Raw genomic sequence first — 15,644 nt, 5'->3', positions numbered from 1 at the left:
TTTCCATAGCTTACATTCATATCCTTGTTTCCCTGAACTCCTCATACCTCCCTTTTTTGTATTCCAGTTCAATTAGTTAAGTCAGCAATTTCTTTCCCTCTTTGTTTTCTCATGATCCTTTAACTTAATATACTGTAACTTTAAATTTTCATCTATTAACAATCCTTTTTTACATACACCTTTATAGCATTACTGCTTAAACCACCTAACTTCATTCCAACATCATTCTAGCTTGTTTTCTCTTCCTCTGGAGGGTAGGACTCGAACCAATGGCTTCAGTTTACAAGAAAGGAGAATCCGACTCAACAATGGGAAGAACTTTCTGGTGGCAAGAGCTGTCAACTGTGGAACAGGACTCCATTGTAGACTCGCCTTCTTTGGGGGCTTTTAAGCAGTGGTTGGGTGGTCATTTGGCATGGATGCTTTACTTGAAATTCCTGCATTGAGGGGGTTAAACTAGATGACTCTTGGAATCCCTTCTAACTCAACAATTTAGGATTCTATGAAAACGAGATCTCCCTCTCAAGGCAGAGGCTCTTTCTCTGCTCCCTAGAGAGGAAGGGAAGATGCTTCCATGGGATTGCTGGGTGATAATTTTATTTTATTAGTAAATACATCCAATAACTAGAAGGCATGTTTCAAGGGGAATACGTCGTATTTGGTCAAAACTCGATGCAGGACAAAAATAGCAAACGCAACGTCCCATTTTAATGTCTTAATGGAAGTTTATTTTAATTCGCAACAACATGGAAACAGGCAGATAAAAGTGTTGGGAAAATTAATGGCCATCCGTTGTGACAACCATTCATGACATTCCAAGGAGCACATCGGAGCCACCGGAGTCCCAGGGACAGGAAGTGACAAATGGATTTCTGGAGGCAGAATCAGCCCCAACTCCTCAACTGCAGAAGATTAATGGTGGCTCATGGCACACTTGGGTGGATGATCAACTCCTAGGTGTCCTACTTTATGGAGGACAGTCCTCACTTTGAAGGCCTGTCCTAGTCCAGTGGAAAGGCAAGGAAGAAGAAGAGGAGAGAGCTATACTACCTTTGCATCTATGCATGTACAATGTAGATAATAATAATAATAACCACCCACCCTCCCCAGCCAGAACCAGGCTCAGGCTGGCTAACATCAAAATACAGTATATAATACATTAAGACATCAGATTACAGATATACTGTAAATCGCCCTGTGATCCTCGGGGGAAGGCAGTATAGAAACTTAATAAACAAAAAAATGAATAATGCAGTAGCATGTGCAAACTGTAGATAAATGTGTCCTTTTGTGGGGGGAACTTTTCATGCTGCTCTTAAAGCCCATCAGGTCCTTTCAAAATGCTCGCACGGGAGCAGGTGGCTCAACCTCAGGTGAGATGGGACCGGATGTCCTCTGTGGTTTGTGAGCAATTTGTCATCCCACGTAAAAGGCAAGGTGACCAATATTGTTCTGTGCCTTGGATGAAGGCTTTTGTGGTGCTGGCAAGTACCAGACCCAAGATGTTGTACCTTCGCGTCTTTCAGTGGATGTTTTCCCTTGACTGTGTGTGGCAAAGCCCCCCCCCCCCCGCCCTGGGCAGCTGCCCTCCTTCCGCTCGGCTGCCTAGGGGGAATCTCCTTCCGGCTGCACATTCCAGGACAGGCCTGTGCAACTGTCCAAGGGCCAGGCAAAGGACAGAGGAGCCACAGGTCATTTGCGCTGATGCCAAACGCCTCGTGGCATCAAAGCCCGCCCCCCCCCCGCCTGAAGAGCCCTCCTGGCTTGTGGTTCAACAAGCAAATCTGCTCCTCGCTCCTTGGGGTCCAGGTCACCCTGCAAGAACACCAGGCAGGATGAGGCCTCCGGTTCCACAGACCCTTTAGGAGGAACGTGACATTTGGAGACCTCGGGGGCTGAAGAGGATCCCCTTGAGTAAGACAGGGGGGCATACATCAGGGATTTCCTGGACAAGTCCAGTTTTGGGGGGCCAGCACCCCATCTGGGAAGATTTTTGCATTTTGGATTAAATGTCCAGGTTTTGGAGGCTTTGTTTTTTGTTTTTGCTTCTTTCAATATTTTTAAATGCGCTGTGTCCGAGAACAGGGAGCAGGCATCGGGTGGCCTGGAGCAGCCTGGCAGGGGCGATGCCAGGCCCCTTCCAGGCTCCACAGCCGCCTGGCCTTGCCTGACCTTCTCAGGGTCGCTCAGCCTCCCATCGTGAGCAGGAGGCCAAAGACAGCAAAGGGAAGAGAGGGGAGGGAAGGAGGGGGGAGCAGGCAGGCGAGGAAGAGGGCAAGTGAGGGAGATGTGGGGGGGGGGGTCTGAGTTTTTGATCCCCATAATATGGCAGCCCTAGAGTAAGATCGCTGTGCAGCCTCACTTGACTCCCAGGAAGTCATCCCCTGCCCTAGAGCGAGGAATTGGGGGAGGCAAGAGGGGTCTCCATCACTTCTCAGGGCAGTAAAGAAGATTTACAGTAGATGCATGAAAACGGACGCAGCCAATAAACACCAGAAAGGCCGACTGAAACAAGATGGGCCAGTGAGGCCGCCCTGCGGAGAACGCTCCAGAGTTAAAGTTCTGGGCTGCCCTTTGTTGGAGGCTTTAAGCAGAGGCTGAATGGCCGTCTTAGAATCCTAGAACTGTAGAGTTTGAAGGGACCCTGAGGGTCATCTAGCCCAACCCCCTGCAATGTAGGGATTTCAACTGAAGCATCCCAGGAGGGTGGCCATCCAGCCTCTGCTGAAGATGTCAGGAGTGCTTGTCCAAAGTGGGAGAGGAGGGAAGCCAGCCAGACCCCAGAGCTAGGTGCGCCAGAAGCTGCCTGTGCCAGACCAGGGCAGACCACCGGGGAAATGGAGGCAGCTGGCTTTAAATCAGCTTTAATAGATGCCAAGCTCCTTCCAGTCCCTGACTGAAAGCCCCCCGGGAGCTCAGAAGCCGAGTGGGTGAGCAGCCACAACACCTCCATTCTTCACCAGGGCATCGGAGATCAGCTTCATGCCGGCAAAGGACTCCTCCCAGGCCAGTGAATTGGCTTCCCGCAGAGCCTGGCGGACGCGCTGGAAGGCCTGCAGGACACAGGAGGAGCGTCACCCACCCACGCGGGAGACCGGTCACGGCCACCCGACACAGGGCAGCAGCCACAGGCACCCAGGGCATTGTCGGGCCCACAGGGAAAAGCTGACAAGGGAGAGACGCTCCGGGTCCTTCCAAGGCACAGCTGCCCTGCCTGGGCAAGAGCTGGCGCAGGGCTGGCACCCTGTGAGCCACCTTGTTCTTGGCCCCGGGGGAGACCCATCACGAGTGAGGCTTCCTCCAGGCCGGCGGAAGCTTCAAAGAAGCACAGCCAGGTGCTCTGGCAGAGGCCCAAATAACTCCCTGCAATTATGGCTAATGAAGGAGAGAAGCATTTCACACCTGGTTACATCCTGCAAGGCTCAACTCCTGCCCCAGGACTGGGAGGAGGAGGAGGAATGGATCACCCAGCAGGAAACGGGGGCTGGGGGAGGGGCAGCCAGGGGGAGGAAGTCTGGGTCTGAGAAGCCTCGTGGGGCCAAGGCAGCAGAGCCCAGGCCGAGGAAGGGGCTATGGGGGTCCTCCTCCCACCCCACCCCTTGCCTCATGGCACCACGTGCGACACAAGAGCTCCTCGTGCTGCGCTGACGGCTGCTTCAGCAAAAGAGAGCGGCTGGCCCTGGAAGAAGAGAGAGAGCGAGGGAAGGCCAGAGCCCACAGGAGGGGAGCCCAGAGCCCGACACAGGCCCCCCAGGGGTCAGGCCCCTCAGTTTGCAGAGCCTGGGGGCAAACCGTGGGCACCTTTGCTCTCGCCCTGCAAAGGCAGACTCCCTACCTGGAGAGAGCCACAGCCATGGCGTAGATGTCGATGGCAGAGTCCGCCACGCGCTTCAGGTGGAACTGCTGGTCTGATGGAGGAATTGGGGGGGGGGGGAGAGGGGGCGTCAGGCAAGATTTGGGGCAGCTGACCTGGCCTCTGCTTCTCACTCCAGAAATTGCTAAGGAGGTGAGTTTGCTTTTGCAGGCAGACTTGGATTATCCCCCCACCCCTGCCCGACCCATGACACAGCAGACACTGGACCTGCCCCACTGTGTGGCCCCCCAACAGCCCTTCCCAAGATCACCCACAGAAAGTTGTGGGGCCTGACAATAGGCCTCCATGCCCCACCTCAGAAAGTCAGGCTGGGGTCTCTCCCCTGCCTGGTCAGGCCCTGCTCCCCATGGCTCCTGATCCAGGGAGGGACTTGAGGTCCAAAGCAGGGCCTGCTTTTCGTTGGGGGGCAGGGGGGGTACCTGCCACTGCAGCTCCATATTTCAGCAGCAGACTCTCAACCACCTCACCAAACAGATCAATAGCCTTGGTGACCTGGACGGAGGAAGGGCAAAGGGAGGGCTAGCCTGGCATGCCCACACCCCTCTGCCCCCCAGGCTGAAAGTAGTCCTGATGGGGGCCTGCAGCTCTTCCTTTACAGGCCCCTCCCACACCCTGTTTCTCCATCAGCCGCTCTTTGCATATTTACAGTACCTACAGGCGCAGAGATGGCATCTCGGAAAGCCCAGGCGGAAGAACCAGCTGGAAAGTGATGCTCCTGTGGGTCAGGAGCCTCAGCCCCCCCTCCCCCGGGGACAACCTCCACCTCTCAGGCAGCCAGCACTTCAGGACCCTCTGGAGCGAGAGGAGCTTGCCCTTCCAGGCACCACCTGGGAACAGGTGGGGAGGGGGCTCTGGCACCCTGCTCTGGAAGAACACCCCATGCAGACACCCACGTAGGGCAGGGGTGGGGAACCTCCAATCCATGGGCCCACTTCATCCTGCCAAGGGGTCTCATTTGACCCACATTTCTCTCAAGCTAGGCCTACCTGCCCATCAGCCGATGTCACCGGGAACGTCAGCTGATGGGGGGGGAGGACAGGGAACTGGATCACACAGCCAAGGCAACAGGATTCAATTTCTGCTCATCAGCTGATAGGCAGGAGTTAAAGCCCTTTGCAAAAGCACTCTCTGAAGCAGCTCTGTCCTTCTTAAACAATCAGGGGCAGCAGAAGCAGGAAGAGCAGCCTGTATCTTACAGGCTTCATTCTGCTATCTGCCACACGGACCCCCACCATCACCATCACCTACTGTCCACTTAGAGAAAGTGCCCAAAGCTGCTCCAAAGAGTGCTTTTGCAAAGGGCTTTAGGGCAGCCCCAAGCACATGTCAAATCTGGCCCTTGAGGTTGATCCAGATCCTGTGGGCCATTGAGCCAAAAAGCTTACCCTCCTTGGGGTGTCCTCTTCACTGGCACGATGGAAAGAGAAGCTAAAGTTGCAACAGCATCTCAGGATGGGCTCAAAGGGGGACTTGATGCTTTTGAGGGGACCAGTTTTTGCTGGCAATGTAACAAGTGTCTGCACACAAAGATTATACGTGTACATAGCTCTGTACATCTCCAAGGTTTGCTTCCTTGCCAGCACATGGATCCAATCACAGCTCCAAACTCCTTTTTATCCCACCATGATGTCTCACCAGAGTCGCGCAGTCCTCCAGGTCTGGGTGAACATCGCCCTGCAGAGAGAGGCCACTGGGAAGCCCAACTTTCCTGCAGTGGAAGGAGAAAGGAAAGGAGATGTGCAGAACTTGGAAGAGGAACAGAACTGTCAGTTGGACATTCAAGATAGAAATCAGAAGGTTGATGGAGAGCAAACCAGGGAGTCTGTGGGCTCTCACTCCTGGCTGCTGCATCAGACCAGAGGGTAAAAAACGGTAAAAGCTCCAGTCTGTTTATCTACTTGCACTTTGATGTGCTTTCGAACTGCTAGGTTGGCAGGAGCTGGAACAGAGCAACAGGAGCTCACCCCGTCGTGCGGATTCAAACCACCGACCTTCCGATCAGCAAGCCCAAGAGGCTCTGTGGTTTAGACCACAGTGCCACCCACTCCCCCTCAGACCAGAGGAACACCCCAGGCACCCGCTTCTGCCCCCAAGCTGGACATGGGGCTCACAGCCCCCCCAATAGCCCCAGACATGCTCCTCACCGCTTGGCTCTCATGACAATCTCCTTGCAGAGGGCTTCCACCTTCCCCACCGGATTGGAGAGGGACTTCTGCAGGCGCTGCAGCTCCTCTCCAGCATGCTATGGGCAGAGAGAGTCGCCCTGCTCAAAGGAGGTCCAGCCCCAAGGCTGTTTCTGCGAAAGAGATGGGAGGGGGCACCCCACCCCACCCCTCCTGTTTTCCCCAGAGTCTGGGGTCAACCTGGAGCAGAGCAGAGGGCAGCTCCAGCCCATGAACTGGGGAACTTCCTCTAAGGTTCCTGCCCACAAAGGACCCACGGACAAGCCATGGAAGAAGGGGCAGCCCAGCAAGGGAGGGTTGCCAGAGAGATTCTGACCTGGCTCAGGGAGAAAGCTCTGCCATGAACTCCTTTGGGCTTCTCAGCCTCCACTAGAAAACAAAACTAATGGCGGCCGACCTCATGGGGTTGGTGTGCCATCTAACAGGCTGAATATGGTGCTGGCAAAAGGACAACTGTCCAGGACATCTGCCTGGGCTCCTGGTTCACTCCTGGGGGGCCTCTGACTGCTTTCTCCCAGGCTCCACAGGGTGGGAGCCACCAGCAGCAGGCAGGCAGAAGACCATGGCTCAGGGGGCAGAGCACCCCCTTTGCACTCAGAAAGTCCCCGGTTCCATCCGCCATGGCAGCATTTCCAGGTATGGTTGGGAGTGTCCCCTGCCTCGGATCCTGGGGAGCCACTGCTGCCAGTCAGTGTAAGGTAAAGGGACCCCTGAGCATTAGGTCCAGTCGCGGACGACTCTGGGGTTGGGGTGCTCATCTCGCTTTCTTGGCCGAGGGAGCCAGCATTTGTCCACAGACAGCTTCCGGGTCATGTGGCCAGCATGACTAAGCCGCTTCTGGCGAACCAGAGCAGCGCACGGAAATGCTGTTTACCTCCCCGCCGGAGCGGTACCTATTTATCTACTTGCACTTTGACGTGCTTTCGAACTGCTAGGTTGGCAGGAGCAGGGACCGAGCAACGGGAGCTCACCCCGTCGTGGGGATTTGAACCACCGACCTTCTGATCGGCAAGTCCTCAGCTCTGTGATTTAACCCACAGCGCCACCCGCATCCCTGCCAGTCAGTGTAGGAAGTGCTAAACTAGATGGACCCCAGGAAGGCAGCTTCTTGTGCTCCAAGTGCCATCTAGTGGTGGGTCCTGAGGGCTTTGATTGATGCTTGTGGCAGCCAAGGAGAGGCTGAGTGAATTCTGAGAAGCCAGCGAGGTGTCAGGGCCAGTGGGAGGGCGGCCCTGGTGAAAGGCCGGGGTGGGGGCTCACCTTCATGCCCCCCAGTGCCACAAACAGGCGGAGGATGTCGTTGGTGCCCTCAAAGATGCGGAAGATCCTCACGTCTCGCAGGACTTTCTCCACTCCCGTCTCCTGGCCAAAGGAATCAAGGTCACCTCCACTGGCCTGAGGCTCTTGCCCAGTTGGGGCCCAAAGGAGCCGCCCCTGCAAGCCCCCCCCCCGAACCCAGGCAGGAGCACTGACCTTCATGTAGCCCATCCCTCCCAGGATCTGGACGGCTTCATCGGTCACTATCCAGGCTGCCTCCTGGGGACGGAAACAGCCCAAGGCAGCAAGGGCAGCCTCAGCTGATCTGGGGCCACCACCCCAAAGGCCTTGCTGGCCAGACAGGTGCCTCCTCTGGGGCCGGAGGCAGGAGGCCAGCAGGGAACGGGTCAGGAGGACACAGCACTTCTAACAGGCCAGGGAGGGTCAAGTCAGGAATTTAGAGTCAAGGAGTGCCTCCTCAAGCACTCAAGAGGGTGCCCCCCCAGCCCCCCCAACTCGTGCCCCACCCCCCTGCAAGGCCAATCAGTTTCTGCCTAGCAGAGAGGCTGGGCTGAGGGATGGAGATTTGGGAGAGCAGGCCTGGCTTCCTTGGAGAGACATGTCCCCCACCAACCCACCCAGTGGCGAAGCTGCATCCTCTGCTACTGGGTGGAGAGCAGGTGGGAGCGTAGTGCGCATCCCGGGGGGGCACCATGATGCCACCCTACTGGAATAGTGGTGCCGGGGGTGGTCCTCTCCCCCTGCACTCCCATTCCTCCACCAGTGGACCCACCCCATCCACTCACCGAGGCGAAGATCTTGCTGATGGCGGCCTCCAGGCGGTAGTCGGGCACCTTCATGTCCATGTTGGCACTCAGCACGTAAGCCATGGCCTGGAAGGGGCGGGCAGAGGCACCGCTGGGCACCCGGCAGTGGAATCCCTCCAAGGCGCAGCCGCCTCTTCCCGCCCCCCAGGGCCTGTCCTCAGGCGTCCGGCCCGACGCCCCCCCCCCTCACCTCGGTCACGTAGAGCAGCATCGCCATGCGCGCCAGCTTCTCCTGGACGGTGCCAAAGCTGCTCAGGGCGCTCCCGAACTGGCGCCGGTTGGCCGCGTGCTCCACCTGCGGGCAGGGCAGGGCAGGGCCGGGGGCTCAGCGCGGGCGCGGCCGCTCCCTCCCTCGCTCCGGCCCCCCGACGGCAGGCCCCGCTCACCGCCTTGCGGAGGACGCCGCGCATGGTGCCGGCCAGCGCCGAGGCCATCCCGAAGCGGCCGTTGTTGAGGATGTGCATGGCCACCTGGAAGCCGCGCCCCCGGCCGCCCAGCAGGTTCTCCGCCGGCACCTGCACGCCGTCGAAATGCACCTCGGCCGTGTTGGAGCACTTGATGCCCATCTTCTGCTCCGGGGGGCCGCTAGGGGGAGAGTGGGGCTCAGGACGCGGAGGCGCAGGGCTCCATCCCGGTCCCCGCGCAGCCGACGGCGCAACCAGCCGCGTCCCTTTAGGCTCCTGCGCCGGTGGCAGCGACCCAGGGGCGAGGGAAGCGCACTCTGCCCGCCTCCCGAGGCTATTCCCTCCTCCCAAGTTCCCCGGACCGGGACCGCCCGTCCAGGCATCTCCCTGTGCTCACCTGGTGACGCCCTTGAAGGCCCTCTCGACGATGAAGGCCGAAATCTTGTCCTTCTCCTCGCCAGTCGTCACGTCCTTGACGCGCGTCTTGGCGAAGACCGTGAAGATCTCGGCGGTGCCGCCGTTGCTGGAACCGGGAGGAGTCAGCGAGGGCGCGGGGAAGCCCGCTGGGCCACCGGGGGGGGGGGGGCTGATCCGGATCTGTCCCTCACCTGATCCAGATCTTGCCCCCATTGAGGGTGTAATAGCGCTCGCAGGGACTGAGCTCCGCCGTCGTCTGGATGGAAGCGGCGTCGGACCCGCTCGACGGCTCCGTCAGGCAGAAGGCCGCGTGAACTTCGCCTGGCGCAGGGAGAGACGAGCCGCTCATTCGACGGGGCGACCCGGCCGGGGGGCTCCCGGGACTCTCAGAGCCAGCCAGCGCCCCTCCGAGGTTGGGCGCGCCGTCCCCGGGCCTCTGGGCGGCGGCTAGGCTGGCCTCTCACCCCTGCGGCTGCTCGGCGGAAGGAGACCCGACGGCTCCCGCTCGCGTCCCCTGCCTGGTTTGGGCTTCCGACAGCGCTGCTGCCCTCGCCGTCCCGGCAGGTCTCATTTCGGGGAGGGGGGGTTGTCTTACCAGTTGCCAACTTGGGCAGGTATTTCTCCTTCTGGCTTTTTGTGCCAAAGAGCAGGATCCCCTTGAAGCCGATGGACTGGTGGGCACCGAGGGCGATGCCCACCCCGAGGTCGTGCATCCCGACCACCTCCACCATGCGGGCATACTGGGGGGTGAATTGCTCTGAGGTTGGCATCATGCGGGGCAGACAGCCATTGATTCACCCAGCCCCACAAGGCCAAGATGGAGGAGAAAGGGTCTCCCCAGGGAGATGAGTTCCTCTTGGCCCATCACACCTGGAGCATCAGTGCGCACCCCACACCCCACCACCCCACATGCTCCCACATCTCTGCTTGGGCAGGGGCTGCACGAAGGGGGAATTCTGGCCCCTCCTCTACCTCACCCCCCCTCCTGGCTATATCAAAGGCCTCCTCCTCCTCCCCAGAGTCCCATTGGACACCCCCCCATCAGTCCCTCTCACCTGCGTGTTGGTGAGCCCGATGCCCCCCAGCTCCTCAGGCACCTGGAGGCCAAAGCAGCCCATGTCCCTGAGGCCGGCCAGGGTCTCCTCCTGGATGCTCTCCAGTTCCTCGTTGGCAGCTGGGTCGTTCACTTCCTGCCCACAGTTTGAAAAGAACAAAGCAAAGGCAGACCCTCCCCTAAGGCCACTTTCCTGTGGCAGGGAGTTCCAGGGAAGGTTTGCCAAAAAGAAAAAGGGGGAAAGAGAGAATTGTCTTCTGATCCAAAGGGTCTTTCCAAGTTATCAGCTGTGGATACATTTGGAGTCAAGGATCTAAGGGGCAAATCACTCAACACCCAAGACGGAAGAATTAGGTTTTGTTTTTTAAAGAATTTCAAAAGTGAAATCTGAAAAGGTGAGGAATGATACTTCTGCCGGATTTTGCATGTCTGAGCAATGTTTTTCCAGCTTTATACGCTTCCCTCCAGGGCAGGATTTGTTCTTGTGTGGACAAGTGCCCAGATGTGCCCTCTCAGATGCCCACCCAATCTTGCTACGCACAGCTGCCCAGGGCACCCAAAGACGGACGCTGGCTTAATTTGGCAAAATGGAAAGTGCAGGCCTCCTCACCCTCACTCACCTCGAAGAAGCGGGTGCAGGGATCCACCATGGCCTGCAGGGACTGCGCTTGCTCAGGGGAGAGAACTGGAGGGGGCAGAGCGGCTGGTGGGTCAGCAGGAGGATCAAACCCCTCACCCCACCCCTCAGAGACCCCCGCTGGCTGAGGGGGCTCCCGCTGCCTACCTGAAGGGAAGGGGAAGACATTCTCAGGGGCCAGGTGCCCGTTGAATATGTTTGTGACAAAGGATGTTGATTCCTGAAAGAAAAGGCGATGCTTCCTGTTTGGGGTGGCTGGCGGTGGCACAACAGAGCTCATGCCCTGGCAGCTTCCAGTGGGTGCAGGACCCCTCCTCTCTCCCTCCATCTTGTGGAGGGGACGCTTTCCCGTCTCAGTGGTCCCCTCCTGAGCCTCAAGGCCGCCTTGAACCCGCTTCCCACCTCCTGCCAAAGCACCTGCCCCCGCTGTTTGCCCAGCTGCCTTCTCTCAGGGTGGGGGCAGCCAAAAGGAGTCCCAGGCAGCCTCACTCAGGGCGGGGGCAACGCAAAGCAGGGCGGAGTGACAACAGCCCCCATTCACCTTGTTGGCGTGGCTGGAATAGCTCACTTTCTGGTCAGGCACAGCATAGGAGGGAGGCAGCAGCCTGGAAGAGGAAGGGCAGGAAATCACTGAGGACAGCCCGCCCCCCCCCCCCCCGCAAGCCTGTGTGGCAGGCAGCCCCTGGCACCCGTGAAGCCAATAAGATGCAGCAGCCAGCTCAGACCTCTTGACCCACTGAACCTCTCAGGTAGACTGAGGCACAACAATAGGCTTGAGTAGCTCCTGCCAAGGTGGGGGGAGTGAGCTAGCTAAGCGCATTAACCCCTTCATGCATTCATCAGACTCAAGCATGCTGGTTATGTGAGGCTGGTCATCCCACAATACACTCTGTGGTGCCCTGCCAAGACCAGCCGCCCCTGTGCCAGGTCCCTCCCCCACAGCACCTGGCCAGAGCCCCCCTCCACCTCCATCATCCTGCAGTGACCTAGAGGGGCTTCTGCCCCCCTGCCTTTGTTTCTGCTGTGCCAGGCATACCTGAGGCTGGATTTGGCCCACAGCTGTCTCCACCACTTGAGCCCCATCCCTCGCTGGATCAGGCGCAACATCCTCTCTGCTTGGGGAAGTGGTTCGAGGTCAGTGGCGCAGAGCACCTGCTTGGTATGCAGAAGGTTCTGTGCTCAGTCCCCGGCAGCATCTCCAGCGGCGGCTGGGAAAGTCCCCTGCCTAAAATCTTGGGGCGCCATTGCTGCCAGTCAGTGAAGGCAGCATGGAGCTAGATGGACCCAGTGGTCTGCACTGGTAGTTTCCTGTGCCCCTAGGGGGGCACATATATGGCTGGCCCCGCCTCCTGCCCCCTTCCGTGCAGCCCCTCCTTTCCTGCATCTTGCTTTTGAAGCAGCCAGGCAAGGGGGAGATTATTATTTCCTTGCTGGGTTTGGTCTCTGGCACCCGCTAGGCTGGGCATGGGGGGGGTGGCCCTTGGGGGCCTGGCCTCTTCACCACGGGGAGCCACTCAGTCTAGCTGTGGTGGGAGCAGCTGAGGACAGAAGTTCCCTCCAGGAAGAGGCAAGTTGAGCAAGAAGCAAGGAGCCCAACATACCTACAAAATGCAGCAGCAGGAGGAGGAGGAGGAGAGCCCTGACTGGGGAGCCATGGTGTGCTCCTACAGTGTGACACCACCGTTTCCAGGGCAGTGTCACAGAGCTCTGTGATGTCATCATCATCATCATCATAAATAATTATTTATTATTTATACCCCGCCCATCTGGTGGAGTTTCCCCAGCCACTCTGGGCGGCTTCCAATCGAGTGTTAAAAACAATACAGCATTAAATATGAAAAACTTCCCTAAACAGGGCTGCCTTTTCTGTCTTTTAAAAATAGGAGAGCTGCTGATTTCCCTGACATCTGATGGGAGGGCGTTCCACAGGGCAGGTGCCACCACCGAGGAGGCCTTCTTGTCCTGTTAAGGCCCCACCCACCCTTTTGGCACTGGGGCCTGCCAATTCCTAAGAGGAAATATTCCCTGCAAACCAGCATGGGGGTGGACTAGATGATCCTTGGGGGTCCCTTCCAACTCTACAACCACAGTGATTTTGTGACTCCATGAAGTGTCCCAGGAGCTGCACCCAGAGGCACAGAGGGTCATGGTCAGGGCACCCTACCCTGCCCCCAGGAGGCTCCCAGGTTGACTTGGGTCTCTGCCACAATCTCAACGGAGCCTTTGAGAAAGCCCCTCTTTTGCCCCCGGCCACAGATGCACCCCCCCACACTTAGACACAATATACATGCTCTTTCCCTCGGTTATCAAGGGCTGCTTCCACTTACGGTGGGGTGGGGCGTGCTTTGCACATGCTCAGAGGCTTTCTTAGTAGGGCTGGGTGACTTCATTATGACTTCAATAGTGATAATCTCCAAATGCTGAAGGTGTCTTGGTTATTTTGACGTGTTGGACACTGCCGAGCACAGAGCACCTTGCTGCCAAAGAGGGGAGTGGGATGCCTCTGCCCCACCTCCCCCAGTTGGGGCTCCCCACTCTGCACCCACCAGGACTGCAGGCGGCCTGTTTTGGCCAGGCGTGCTGTGAGGAGGCCAGCAGGGGGCAGAGGTCTTCAAGTCTTCATGGGGCTGAGCTGGGTGGCAGCTGGTCGAGAGGGATCCCTGGGAGGGGCTGGTCAGGAGGGAGCCGGCCGGGCGCAAGGCTCTGCCATGGCTGCTGCAGGGCCTCCTGGGATGCCTCAAAGGAAGCAGCAGGATTGCTCAGGCTGAGCCGCCAGTGCTTTTCAAATGGCTGCATGCAAGGGAGCAATTCAGCCGGTGCAGAATATTCCCTGCAGCTCGGGGAAGCCAGTGGCCCATCTGGGCCAGCAGCCTGTTCTCACTGTGCCCAGCCAGATACTTCAGGGGGAGGTCTGTGAGCAGGACCGGAGCACAACAGCAGCAACTCTCCCCATGAGCTGTTTCCTAGTTCTGCTGGATCTCTCAGCGGCCTTTGATGCCATCGACCAGGACATCCTTCTGGATCATCTACAGGGGCTGGGAGCTGGGGGCACTGTTATACGGTGGTTCCGCTCCTTCCTCCTGGGACGTGGCCAGAAAGTGGTGGTGGGGGATGAGTGTTCAGACCCTTAAGCTCTCACTTGTGGGGTGCCTCAGGGGGGCTCCATCCTCTCCCCCATGCTTTTCAACATCTATATGAAGCCGCAGGGGAGATCATCAGGGGTCTGGACTGGGTGTTCATCAGTATGCGGATGATACCCAGCTCTACCTCTCCTTTAAATCAGAACCAGTGAAGGCGGTGAAGGTCCTGTGTGAGTGCCTGGAGGCAGTTGGAGGGTGGATGGCGGCTAACAGATTGAGGTTGAATCCTGACAAGACAGAAGTACTGTTTTGGGGGGACAGGAGGCAGGCAAGTAGGGGGGACTCCCTAGTCCTGAATTTGGTAACTGTGCCCCGGAAGAACCAGGTGCGCAGCCTTGGAGTCATTTTGGACTCCATGGAGGCGCAGATCCATTCTGTGTCCAGGGCAGCTGTCTACCAGCTCCACCTGGTATGCAGGCTAAGACCCTCCCTGCCAGCGGACTGTCTCGCCAGAGTGGTGCATGCTCTAGTTATCTCCCGCTTGGACTACTGCAATGCACTCTAGGTGGGGCTACCTTTGAAGGTGACCCGGAAACTACAATTAATCCAGAATACGGCAGCTAGACTGGTGACTGGGAGTGGCCGCTGAGACCATATAACACTGTTCCTAAAAGACCCACCTTGGCTCCCAGTACATTTCCAAGCACAATTCAAAGTGTTGGTGCTGACCTTTAAAGCCCTAAATGGCCTCGGCCCAGTAGACCTGAAGGAGCGTCTCCACCCCCATCGTTCTGCCTGGACATGGAGGTCCAGCTCTGAGGGCCTTCTGGCGATTCCCTCACTGCGAGAAGCAAGGTTACAGGGAACCAGGCAAAGGGCCTTCTCGGTAGTGGCGCCCATCCTGTGGAACACCCTCCCATCAGATTTCAAAGAAATAAACAACTATCTGACATTTAGAAGACATCTGAAGGCAGCACTGTTTAGGGAAGTTTTTAATGAAGAAGAAGAAGAAGAAGAAGAGTTTGGATTTGATATCCCGCCTTTCACTCCCCTTCAGGAGTCTCAAAGTGGCTCACAATCTCCTTTCCCTTCCTCCCCACAACAAACACTCTGTGAGGTGAGTGGGGCTGAGAGACTTCAGAGAAGTGGGACTGGCCCAAGGTCACCCAGCAGCTGCAGGTGGAAGAGCGGAGACTGATGTTTTAATGTATTTTTAATCTCCTGTTGGAAGCCACCCAGAGTGGCTGGGGAAACCCAGCCAGATGGGTGGGGTAGAAATAAATTATTATTATTAGTCGTAGTATTAGTATTAGTATTATTAGTATTATCACCCCCAACAACTAGCATCCCTGTACTGCCTCTGGCAGTGGAGGTGGAAGATGGCCCTTGTGGATCATGGCACCTGATAGCCTTGTCCAATTGTCTTTTAAAGACATCTAAGTTGATGGCCATTCCTGCGTCCGGTGGGAGGGAGTTCCAGAGTTTTTGCATTGCATGAAGAAGTTTTGCCTTCTGTCTGTCCTAAATTACCATTCACTTCAGTTCTAGTATTATGAGGGAGAAAAACTTCTCTGTGTCCACCTTCTCCTCCCCAGGTATAACCTTATGCCCCCCCCCCGTCATGTGTTCCCCTCTCCCCTCTTCCATGCCTTTTTTGTGAGAGTCAGCTAGGAGCTGGTGTGAAATGCTAAGTGCTGTTGAGCTGACTGGGAGCCACAGGGCTATCAGACTGAATGTAGGACTAGACAAAGGCCATTGCCATGAAGGTCCATGAGCCAGTCCATGAGGACAGCACAATCAGAGGCATCAAAGGCCGCCAAGAGAGAGAGAGAAACAGAAGCAGAAGCAGAGTCCTCCTCCCTCTGCCCCAGCCTCTCCATCCAGGCCACCCATTGGGGTCCTGAGCCCATG

General features: G+C 57.4%; 1 protein-coding gene across 11 annotated transcripts; it reads right to left on the bottom strand.

The window, feature by feature from the left end:
• Positions 1-2,848: 2,848 nt before the first annotated feature.
• LOC308477725 (very long-chain specific acyl-CoA dehydrogenase, mitochondrial-like) lies at positions 2,849-12,354 on the bottom strand. Of its 11 annotated transcripts, none has more exons than XM_081006558.1 (21): positions 12,255-12,354; positions 11,690-11,805; positions 11,195-11,258; positions 10,801-10,873; positions 10,637-10,701; positions 10,018-10,209; positions 9,558-9,702; positions 9,154-9,283; positions 8,943-9,068; positions 8,528-8,726; positions 8,332-8,436; positions 8,121-8,207; positions 7,531-7,593; positions 7,318-7,419; positions 6,019-6,116; positions 5,510-5,582; positions 5,260-5,391; positions 4,294-4,366; positions 3,836-3,908; positions 3,604-3,679; positions 2,849-3,053 (listed from the first exon to the last, which is right to left on the bottom strand). In XM_081006558.1, the coding sequence occupies exons 2-21, from the start codon at positions 11,758-11,760 to the stop codon at positions 2,916-2,918; spliced, it is 2,085 nt and encodes a 694-aa protein (XP_080862684.1). In that variant the 5' UTR covers positions 11,761-11,805; positions 12,255-12,354; the 3' UTR covers positions 2,849-2,915. The 11 variants fall into 11 exon arrangements, with proteins under 11 accessions (XP_080862684.1, XP_080862690.1, XP_080862691.1 ...); XM_081006564.1 differs by having other exon boundaries at positions 7,318-7,416; XM_081006565.1 differs by having other exon boundaries at positions 10,018-10,152.
• Between the last annotated feature and the right edge of the window lie 3,290 nt (positions 12,355-15,644).

This window comes from Podarcis pityusensis, assembly GCF_964106645.2.
Source record: "Podarcis pityusensis genome assembly, chromosome: 5".
Classification (NCBI taxonomy): Eukaryota; Metazoa; Chordata; class Lepidosauria; order Squamata; family Lacertidae; genus Podarcis; species Podarcis pityusensis.
The sequence above is the reverse complement of the archived record's forward strand: the minus strand, read 5'-3'. Positions and strand labels throughout refer to the sequence as shown.